This window comes from Ambystoma mexicanum, chromosome 10 (assembly GCF_040938575.1).
Source record: "Ambystoma mexicanum isolate Mex_15411 chromosome 10, UKY_AmexF1_1, whole genome shotgun sequence".
Lineage (NCBI taxonomy): Eukaryota > Metazoa > Chordata > Amphibia > Caudata > Ambystomatidae > Ambystoma > Ambystoma mexicanum.
Window position 1 is genome coordinate 1,380,645,257 of NC_090932.1, and position 12,065 is coordinate 1,380,657,321.

Sequence of the window (12,065 nt, forward strand, 5' to 3'; positions counted from 1 at the left end):
CTAATAGGCACATGATGACCAGTACCTGAGCTTGTTTTTTTGTTGAGTCAATTTCTAATGGGGTAACACAATTTCAAATCTATAAATGTAAAATGCATTGAACTGGAAAAGCAAATAGTACAGGCTTTGTCTATGCTTGTTTGGTGTGTTTTTGCTTACATTATGCCACAAAACATACATACAAAGATCTTTTTATACAGAAACTTATTTTGTTTGATTTCAGACAAGGAGGGCACAATGATCTTGCAGATCGCCTTGTTGAAGTACAGCATGAACTTACAGACAGATTAGCATTTTATTTATGTGGCAGGAAACCAGGTAAAAGCATTTTCTTTTATACCTTTATTTACACCAACATTTTAAAATGATTCTGGCTTCATGAACCTTAATTAACATCATTTATCATTTGTCCGATTGCTCACACTGATTTGAATATGTACAAGTGGGTGTTTGCAATGAAAATGTACCTTGCTTGTTTCTTCATTATGCAGTAACAGACATTGATAAATGGGTTTCTGGGGGGTGCGGGAGGGCGGAGTTCAGGGGTGCATATGCTGTGTTCATATGACCCTTGGTGAATGTGTCTTTTCTTAAACAATAAGAACGTGGTTTTCCAGGGTTCACTGGCACGTGAAGGCCTTAACACCGGGTTGTTACCAGGCCAGTGAAGCCCACATTATACATCATTATTGCTATTAGACCCCAAAGCAAACCCTCGAGATTCTAATAGCAAATGGAGGAAGAATGAAAACCCGACAGCGCTGCTTCATTCGCAGCAGCGACCGGGGAGAGTCAGAATTGCCATGGAAATGGAAGGCGGCACAGCCCCTCTTCCATTTCCATGGCTTAAACAGGGAAGCCAAGCGGACGGTGCGGCCCAGGCAGAGGGCTCCTTTTGAGGTAAGGAGAGTTGGGTGGGGGCTAGGAGGTGGAATTTTGAGTGGCTGGATTTGGGGGCTCAAGGCAGGTGAGAGGAGCCAGGAAAGAGACATGGACACAGGGGCTTCATGGTTTTGACCATAAACCTTTATTGGCAAAAGAAAAGGGGTTTGGGAAATGCCTCTGTCCCTGTTCTAAGAGGTGTTTTCCTACCTCAAACAAAACAAGTGGTCTGTCAAATGTCAGAATGAGCAAAGAAAAATGTCCTGTGTCCAAAGTACTATTCTGTACTCACGTTCTAAAGATCAACTCCAAGGTGAAAGGGAAAATGTCTTTGGCCTTAAGTAGTATACACATGTTCTAGAAGGAAACATACAAGTTCCAGAGCGTGGTTCCCTTCCCCTGGATTTCTCTTCACTCAGATTTATACTTTGATGAATTTAAGTCTCTCCTGATCAACACCACAACTGGTCACAAAACAACTTGACTGTTAGTCTGTATCTTGGTTTTCACTCCTTTTTGACAAGTTTAAACACAGCATTTTGCTAGTCCTGATGTACCCTTCTCAGGACTTCCTTAGGTGATGTCTTTTACACACTGTTCAACTTGACCTTCCCAGGTATGTTTCTTAAATTAATACACTTGCAGCTTGCATCTGCCTGGTATACTCTCCTGCCACAGCTTTTCTATTGTGACTGTAGTCTAGCTGGTATACTCTCCTGCCAGGGCTCTCTTATATGTGCACTGCACACACTTACAGACTTAACAGTTTCTTATATTTATTCTGTTCTGTCTTGACTCTGCATGGTATACTGTCCTGCCAGGGCTTTCCTTATAGGTATGCGACATGCACGTACAAACTTGACAGTCTCTTACATCTACTTCATTCTGCCTCTTTAAGTGATGTTCGTCTTTTCTTATATCCTACATTCGCCGTTAATTACGGTTGCCAATACGCTCCTTGGGTGGACTCACAGGCACTTGATGGTATGTGCAGCAAAACTGTGCCAGCTCTTTGGCATTGCGCTCCCTCTTGCCGCCTCTGTGTCATAGCTCCTGTGTCTCTTGTGGCTCCCGTTCTGCTGTTCGGCGTCACTCCCAGCTCAGGCAGTGTGGAGGATGCCTTTCGGTAACTGCAAACACTCTGAAGCCTTTCTCCTGCTTCGGGCATCCTCGCAGCATACCGTCCCCTGCAGTCCCCTCTCTCCAGTCTCTTCGGTGAGCCGATTGGCTCAACGGACCTCGCACCAGCGCTGCAGTCCCTCGGTCGACACAGAGAGGACTAGAGTTCTCCAGTCAGTTTCTCTGTCAGCTGGCTCGCCGGTTTACATCTTCTGGCATCAGGCATGTTCCTGCAACAACTAGAGCACACCTTGTGCTCTTGGCCGCTGTTAAGCAGAATTATATGCAGTACCCTTTCGGAACACTACACACAATTAAGACTACAAGTGACAGTACAATTTCACAAGCCTGTACTACACAGTAATAGTGGTAGCAGTAGAGGAGCAGCCAGACTTATCTCAAGAGTAAATGAGCAGTACAAATAGTTACACAAAGGACAGCAATTACTATGATTCAGGCAAACACTGACTCAAGGTTTCTAAGTAAAAGAATATATATTTATTTACTCAACAGTTGTATAAAATTTCACTATTCTCAGCAAGTTAAAAATCACAATTATAAATACACCACACCACGTTCCTTATATTCCAGACAAGTTAAGCTCACAACATGAAGTGGGAGCAAAATGGCACTCCAGCAATTTAAAAGGGAGGGAAAGACAAAGTTATTAGAATTCAGGCAAAATCAACAGGTAAGTACTCAGGGCAATTGAACAAGAGAGACTATAGTGAGATCAGCTAGAAAAGGCTTAGGGCCAAAGTCAGTGGGTCAAATGTCTTTTGCTCAAGATTACACAGTTCAGGGTAGTTCGCGGTAAAGTTCGTGGCACAGATTCCGGACGAGGTTGGTTGGTAGAAAAGTTTGTTCAAAGAGAAGAGAAGGACAAGCCCTTGGTTTGGAGAAATATTTCAAACACTTTCACCGTGGTTGAACGAAACAGACAACCGGATTTGCACAGTACCTTAAAACGGAGAGGGAGCTGTAGCTGAGGCGGACGTTCCTGGTGGTTCCTGCAGGCTCACGGTTCCTGAAGTAACTGTCGGACTGACCCGAAGTAGGAAGACTGGAGGGTCCTGCGCCACCCAGGGAAGAAACCAGCAGCAGAGCAAAACAACGAATAAAAGGTGCACTCGTTAAAACCCAAGCAGGGTCCGACCTTCCTGGCTATCCGGCCCACTGTAGCTCTGTAGAGCGAATTCAACCAGAGGAGGGGTCCTGGCTTGTGGTTTGGGCACACTGGTTGGTCCCACCAGCTTAACGGAAGAAGTTTCCTGGAGGATCTTCTCTATCTTCGGATTCTGGCGATTCGGACCTGCAGCAGGGCTTCACCGTGCGGTTCAGTCATGGTAGGGATCCTCTTCTTCCAGTTCCTCATTGGTTCTTTCGGTCTGCCCAGAGACCGGCTTTTTATGCAGTTTTCCCCCATTCATACAGCCTGGCTGTCAATCAGATAGAAGGGTGGCTGGCCTGGCAATGCCAGTCCCCTTAGCCAATCGGACAAGAGTGCGACTTGGGTTACCAAGGGAACCCACGGCAGGGGTCCTAAGATCCCTCCCTCACATCCTGCCTACTTAGACTATCAGGCGCCTTAAGGAGGACTTCTGTGCAGAAGCCCGCGAAAAGACAGCGAACAAAGGAGTCATCCCCGGTTTGGCACGCAGAGAAAAACACGACAAAGACTTTAACAAAAAGAAATGGCGAATAAACCCAGCCGGAACCAAAATAAAATGTATTTGGTCAAGCGGGTTTATGTTTGAGGCTAATATAATAGCCTGAAACACTACCACGTTTATATAGTATAATCGCGGTTGAAAAGTTCGGGTAGATACCACTGCCACCAGCCAAGTCTTAATGTTATGGGAGCGAAACAAGGCTCCAAGAGGCACAGACACAAAGGGATTAGAGTTAACCCTTTCCAATACTCCATGTAAGATTGGCTGTACTGGGTCTGTGGTTTAAAGTGACTACATAAAGTTAATGGCAACTTGACCTGTTTTGGGGGACAGTAGTCAGCCCCAAAAAAATGGAATCAGTGGGAAGTCTCGAAGACAACCCTGTGTCACTGCACTGAAGGTGCTGTGTAACGCACACAAAAAAAGTGGTGCACATGGAGTAGGTGAGGCTCCAGTGCCCAAGATCACACAAAAAGTGAAAACACACACAGCAAAACGCATGTAAGAGTGGGAAAAAAGGCTCACACTCTTACCAGGTGAAAAAAATAAACCCTAGAAATCCAGCAAAGCTGCTGAGAGACTCAGTAGGTAAGGGAAATTTATGAGAATTCTCCCTAACAGCCGCCATTGATCTTCATTACTTGGCTCATCATCTTCGTCACAGTATTTTCGTACTTGGGGAAATGGAAGTCGGTTCTTGGTAAGTCTGGGACAGTGTTCTCTGTGATCTTGAAAGGCAAGTCAATTCTTGATGACTTGTATACAGATCCTGTGAAAGTGTGTTAAGTACCCTTCCTTGATGGGTCAGTGGAGGTAAGACAATATGGCATGGAGAATATGTCTCGTCCAATGATGTCATGGCACCTCCCCAAGGCTGCCTCCCTCCCTCATATAGACTCCACCAGGGTCAGGATCAGGTAGCGACAGCCGTTCCCTAGCCACATGGGGAGGGGTCACCTCTGGGAAAGGAGTGATGACACCATCAGACAGGGGAGGAGGCAAAACAGCAGTGGATGGTGGGTATTGTTAGGCAGAAACCTGTGCAGTTCCCTTAGGGACCACTGCAAAAAGTTTAGGACTACAGGAGTTAGCAGTAAACCCAATTGGTAGCAGTCTGCACCACCCAGATTTACCTGGTAGCTGTGGCTGAGCAGTCAGACTTCTTTCAAGAAGAGTTAAGCAGTATACAGAGCATACACAATAGGGGAGGTACACACAGTAGAACAAGCAAACACTGACCAGAGCTTTGGTGTAAAAGATATATAATTATTTATTTAGAACACATCTAAGAAAACACACTGGCACTAATCTCAAGCAAGTTCGAAAACACAGTTACTAAAGTATATATACTCCCTAAAAAGAATATTAGACAACTCCTAAGTAAAGCCCCACTTATTTTCAGACACGGTTGAAAAGTGCACAAAAGTCTCAAAGGTTCATAAAGAAGTTGGACCAAAAGAAAGGGACCAGTTAGATGGTCAAGAGGCCAGCCCAGTTTAGAAGGTTAAGGATTTACTGTCACCTTGTAGCAATCTATAGAAAGGGAGGCCAGGCGGACACAGTACCTTGAAATGGTGAGAACACTCCAGCGGGGGAAGTTGTTCCTGGCAGCGGTTGCGAGTTGGTTCTTCGTCCGGCAGAAGAGAAGATCTCGTCGGGGAGGAAAGCAGGGGGTCGTTGCACTGCCAGGGAAGAAACCAGCCGCAGAGTTTCTCGATTCAAAGGAGTGGTCCTTTTATTCGCGGTTCAGTGGTCAGTGGCTATCCGGTTGCCGGGGTGCTTGGCATGGGCAATTTGACCACTAGACGTCCTGGTAGGCGAAAAGGAAAGTGAACTGGTTGTCCCCACCAGCTCAAGGGGAAGAGACTCTCCGGCAAGAAGATCTCCTCTGTCGTCGGGAAGTGGTGAGACGGTTCAGCAGGGCTCCACCGGTGGTGTCGTCGTTGCAGGTCGGCTCAGCTTCTCCCTCTTCGGATTCTCGGGTCCTGTGGTGACTTCTGAAGTTCCAGTCCCAAAAGCCCTGCTTTTATGCAAGAAACCCCCATTCATTCAGCCTAGCTGTCAATCAAACATGCTAAGTGGTGAGCCGGCCAGCTCACCACTTGGGCCAATCACACAGGATTGCGACTTGAGTTGCCAAGGCAACTCAGTCCAGGGTGCCTAAACCCCCTCCCACACCCCCTGTGGTACCCAGACAGAGTGGCAACACTTTTGGAGGCTTCTGTGGAGAAGCCCGCCAAAAAGTGGAACAAAGGGCTCGACTTGGGTTGGAGTCACAGAAGAGAACACAAACGCCATTTTAGAATCGAGTTCTGGCAAAAAATACCAACCGGCAAATTAATATTAAATAAATAAACCGGCGGTATGTTCGAGGCTATGAGAATTAAATAATTAAAGTTGGTAGCCTCGAACAATGGGAAAATCCCATAGAGATATATTCGCGGTCGAATATAAAAAGTAGTATCCACTGCCACCAGCCAAAACTCGATCAGGGGGGACGGAGACGTGCCCCCTCGAATAACAGACCCCCTGGCAATCGAATTGCCCCGACCAGTACGTCCACAATAAGATGGTTTGTACTGGTTTCTGTTCATAATTTGGGACTAGTAAAGCCAATGGTGACTTTACATGCCCTGGGAGACAGTAGTCAGTCCCAGGGTATGGAGTCTATGGTGGGGTGTCACTATGACACCCCTGTGTCACGGCACTGAGGGTGCTGTGTAACACACATAGTAAAAACACATGAGACCCAATGGAGTAAAAGACCCCATAGCCCATAAAACACATTAACAGTCAAAGGAACCTCTCAAATCATGTCCAAGAGTGTGAGGAAAAGAGACTCACTCTTGGCAGGAGACAAAAACAAACTCCAGAAATCCAGCAAAGCTGCTGGGGGACTCACTAGGTTAGGAAATTCAGCCTAAACAGAGAATTCTCCCTAACAGGTATACAGACCACTCAGATTACTCCAAGCCCGGGCTAGCAACGTTGGATTCAGCCCCGGTTTGGAGCAACCTGATTGGTATCCGCACCCGCAAAACGGTGCTAATAATACATACATTATGTAATAACACTTGGCTAATAGAGTGTTGAGAAGCAGGAGGAATCTGGTGTAAAGAGCTTTAAAGATAAGGTTATTCTTATATTCAAATGGTCTGCTGTAAGCATGGTGTCCACTTGTTTTTGTACGATGAGTATCTGGAATAAGTTGTGAATGTATTTTTCCAACTTTTCCTTGGGACACACTCTTGTATTCAACACACACCTACAATGCACATATATTGCTTGGTAGGGCAACTTGGGATAGGAATTGCTACAATTTAAAGTGTACTTCTAACTGTTGTATCCATTCATCCCAGTTGTTTCGGTGCCAGTGAGTATGTAGAAGATATTTTCTGTGTCTTACCTTATTTTGGCTCATATGCTACTTTTTCATAGCAGATTTCATCAATGCACACTCTAATCATTAGAGAATACTTTATACTCTGTTTTACTGATACATGCATTCTGCTTTCCTCTGGCCTTCATATCAACATTGGACATTTGTTCCTTCCTACACCAGCATTTAACTTGCATCAGAATATTTGATTGTAGAAACATAAATGGAATTTAATTTCAATACTATGTACCCCTTAACTGTGGCCTCAAGACTAGTACATACCTCTATAGAGTGTGACGTGAACTGATAAATCATACAATCACACAGAAATCAGTTTAACTGGTTGTATTGGTGCAATCAAAATGGAATATGCTCCTATGAGAGCTAGAGGTTTATCTACAAATGACATTTTTGTTTATATAAATGACTAATCAGAAAGGTGTCAGGATGGGTCCTAATATATTTGGGTATTTGCTAGGTTTAGTGACCTTTCTCTGTAGCCAATGTATTCTTTTTATCTAAAGCCCAATTTACCCTAGCAGTTTCTTAATCCTTCTAATTGAATTAGAACAGAGATAGGGCAAAAAGTCAATGGGTAGTAGGTGTTGGTCTATAACCAAAAAGGATGTTCCTAACCTGGATCTAGCAAACAAAAGGTGGCCTCAGGGTCCTTACTATAAGCTGCCATTGAGTTTCTAATCTAGGGACACTAGTCCTCCCACAGGTTCTCTAATATACTACAGTCTCAGAGAGAGATATAGCACAGAGCAAATAAATCACAATGCTATAGCTCCCAGTAGCTCCTTTCTTCTGAAATTATTCACAACAATATAGCACACAGCTGCTCCTTTGCGCAAATTGGTCTCAGTTAAATAGCGCCCTTCCGCTATTTGTAATCCAACTAAGAGGATAGCGCATGGATCTCATCTTCCTGCTTTCATGGATATGATGTTAACATTTTATATCATGGATATAGCGGGCTCCCAATTCCACTTGACCCCTAGGATAGTAAAGTACTTTTTAGGAAAATAGAGTACCATTTTCATAGTACTTGACCCTTTCATCAAGTCTCAAGTCTGTAATCTTGTATGCATTGTTGCACTGTCTGCAACTTCCCTCTAGACGGCAGCAGAACAGCTTAACCCCATTCACCTTGAATTTAATCGGTTGCAGTCTATTGTTAAAACCTGCTGGCGAAGGCTGTCAGGGCAACGGGGGAATATGTATCAGCTCTAAGGTGTAGGTGTACTGACCAACAAGTCTTGCCTGGAGTCACCCTGCTTCTGCATTCTCTAGGAAGAGTTTGCAGAGGAGCGCTTAACTGAGACCTGTATTGAGTTTCACGGAAAACGGATTTGTGTGAGGTTAGTTTGACAAATCTTTAATAGCAGTACTGCAGACCCAAAACTGACATGTGGCATACGATCCCCCATGCAATCCAAGAGTGTGGTAGCTGATCCTTTCATCAACCGTTTTTTAAATAGTTTTTCATTACATTGATTTTAATGGAACAAGTGGAAGTTTTCATGTCCTCATTAAAGAGGATTTTAGCCTCCCCCAATTAACACAAAAGCTGACGTTGTAGAGCCAGGCAAAATCTGAGATGCAAGGTCATTTTTCTGCATTCAGGGGAAAATCAACCGATTTGTACCTGTAATAGAATTAAGGCTTTATTGCTTTTAATAGCACTTGTTTGCAGTACATATATCAGTGTAGTTGACTATATATATATATATATATATATATATATATATATATATATATATATATATATATATATATATACTTTTTAGCAGTGTCTACATACTAGAAAATAATTTGTGACGCTAGCAAGATACACGCGTGTGAGTAAATATGTTGTTAGTTGCCAGATTTATTTTCTCTTTTCTGCCTGCAGATATGCATTTCAAAATGAATTCCTTTCCTCAGCACTGTTGGGCTTTACAAGAACTACTGAATCATAGTATTTCTTGAATCTATATGCTTGTTGCACTTGCATTTAAATTGATGCACAAAAACATTTTCCGTTTACCTTCTTTAAGCAGTCATTTGTGTATGTTTGCAGTTTTCCTTTACAGATCCACTCTTTGAGGCTATGTAACTCTAGCTTCACATCTCTAAATGCTTTGAATGATAACACTCCAAGTAACCATGCTCATTCTCAAACATCCCTTTCGGCTGTTTACATCAACCTCTCATGAGTCATCTTAACATTAGCAGGTTTCACATCTGATTAGTAAATATAGGTAATACATTCCCGAAAGGGTAGCAAAAATCAACAGGATCACATGTATTATAAAATTGGTAACCCTGGACCAAAGGGACCATCCTGTGTTTAGTATTTTCTCTGTGTAATCTAGTCATAGGTCATCTAATGTGAATAATATTCAGTGAGGATGTCTGCAAAATTTGGGATAAATGTACAGCATGCTGACCCGATCAGGGCACAGCCCCCTCATTTTGAGGCCAGAATAGTGCCTTACCCTTCTAAAGCCATTTAATTGTGAACTACCTTTAGTATGTAAAACCATTTCCCCATGAGTAATAAATGAGAGGGAGTCTTTCTCTAACAGTGGGGACAATTTAAGAGCCCTGTCTTGAATGATCCTCACTCGAGACAGGATTCTTAATCCCCCACTCCTGGAATTAAGTACCCCATGCCGTCAGCAAAAGTCTCACAGGCAGATTCTTTTGTTCTCTTGGGCGAGATGGCAATTTAGTAAAGTGTCTAGAGGCAGGTAAAACATACCTCATATAATGTCTTCTATCCAAATTCATAGGCATCCATCTACAGGTTGAGACTGCACATATGAAATAGGTTCAGTTGTAAGTGGCATAACCAGGTTCAGAGAAGGGGAATCCTTTATCAAAAGAAAGATACATTGTTTATAGGAATATTTTTAATTAATGGCTAGAGGGCCTTTGCATGTGCTAATTTCTATACAGAAATTACCATGATTAGTGTAGCAGAGAAGGACTCTGGCAGGAGAAGATCATAGAATTTCAGCAGGTTACTTATGGAGCTCTGACCAGGAGTGGGGACATTTGGAAAACCTGAAAACTCCAATTGTGTGTTTTGACCAGAGCAAGGATATGACCCAGTTGATCTAGAAAATAATTGCAAGTCACTGCATATGCCACTCCAGTTAAAAGAAACTGGTGTCATAGGGAAACTTGAATCTGTATTATGCGGGAGGTGGGCACAGATCCAGCTATCTGAAATATTTGTGATGCAAGTAGCAAGAATCCAGATCCCATTATGGGTGGCAAGAAGTATAAACCCCTTAACTGCTGAGGGTTTTCGCTCCCAGTTCAGAGCCCTTTTTTGGGACATTTCGGTATGTCACATTCAATCCCTTATAACTTTCTATTTTAAAGTGATATCCCGGCACAATTTGCACCCTTTTCCTCCCACTTGTAGGTGGTTGTAAGGTCACCAAGGATGTCTAGTTTGCTGTAGATGAGGTGTAAGAAAATAACAAAAAAGTGTCAGAATGTTGTGTTTTTTCAGAAAATGCCAATAAAATGAGGTACAAAGAAGGCTGTGGTGTTTTCCTTGTAAGAGCTAGGAAAACTGGTTTGCCATTCTGAATTCACCATTTTCCAAGCTTCCAGGAACAGGTTGAGTGGATTTTTTGTAAGGTTACCATCAGTTTTTTCCCTTTTTTTTTCTCCAAACGAAATTCTTGGACGGAATGGAAGAGGAGGGTAGGCAAGCTGAATGGGAAGACAGAAAGGCACACATTTCTGTAAAGTAGACAAAATTCCAAGTTCAGGCAGGGGTCATTTGCGCAGGTCAGGCAACAACTATGTAGCTAAAATTCCAATCGTTTGGGAAAGAATTGGTAAAATAACAGAAAAAAGGTATGTGTCGCATGTTTGGACTTGTAAGATAATGGCTTCTGTGAATATTGAGAAAAGCAATGCACCGCTACATTCCACCTGACTCCTAGTCCGGAAATCACACATTCTAATACAACAAGCCAAAAACCGAGCCATGGTACACTGGATTTTTATGCTGACAGCCTAAACAGACATACTTAACATTTGAAAATAAGGAAAACAAATCTGGTGAAGAATAGCAAGCATACATCTTTTGAAAGAGCACTGGTAGACCTTTTGAAGGATGGGTGATTTGTGCAGGTTACAAGAGCATACAGTGCCTAAAGCAGCGACTAAATGTAGGTTAGGTTTGGGAAATGAAAGGGTTGTGTAACAAAAAGTTCAGCAGGAAATGTATGAAAACGTTATCAAAACCAAGAGAAAACAATAAATGTCCTACCTTCCCACATTTACACAGGTGTCCCGATACTAATGGCACCTCACATGTCTCGGTGCACTGACATGGGTGAAAAGGGAAAAGGCTAAACCACTGGTACATCAAACACCCTTGGAAATACTGGATTTGGCAGTCTGGACAACGCACAGATTTGGGCCTGAGGTGTCGCAGCCACCAACGAAAACCGGGAACCCCATGCATTTCTGAAAAGAAGACACCAGTGCGAATCCAAAGAAACCTGACTTTTGCAAATCAACCTAGAAGCTATAACCCACAAGGCCCGGCAAAGTCCAAAATGTATGGGGAAAAAACTAAATGTTCAGACATTTGCACCAGTAAACTACCAAATCACGCCGCCAGCAAGAATGTTCCACCTTCCCACGTCCACAAAGGTGTCATGACAAAAATGGTACCTCACATGTGTCGGTGTGCTTAACTAGGCGGAAAAGAAAAAGGGTTGACAGTCCCCAGGCCCAGTGGTAGTCCCAGGGAGCCCCGGCAGGGTCACCATCCCTGTTACTCATTGAACGGGTGAATGACCAAGACTGGAGGCCACTTCTGTAGTTCTTTGGGTGTTGCTTGAAGAACTCGGGTTGGAGCCTCCACCCGAGCCTCCTCTGAGGGATAAGACTCTTTTCTATGATATGCCCCTTTACTGTATTGTGCACCAGACAAAGAGACCGATCATCTAAAAGAGCAGGGAGAACGCACTGCTACAGACCCAGCTGCAAGA

At 43.5% G+C, this 12,065-nt stretch overlaps 1 protein-coding gene across 13 annotated transcripts in view; it reads left to right on the forward strand.

Annotated features, from left to right (window-relative positions):
- Positions 1 to 12,065, forward strand: part of GIT2 (GIT ArfGAP 2) — a 2,415,297-nt gene that overhangs the window by 387,515 nt on the left and 2,015,717 nt on the right. For all 13 annotated transcript variants that reach the window (XM_069619395.1, XM_069619396.1, XM_069619398.1 and 10 more), the window contains one exon: positions 224 to 318. In XM_069619395.1, the coding sequence (XP_069475496.1) occupies positions 224 to 318 (95 nt within the window). The remainder of the gene's footprint in view (positions 1 to 223; positions 319 to 12,065) is intronic.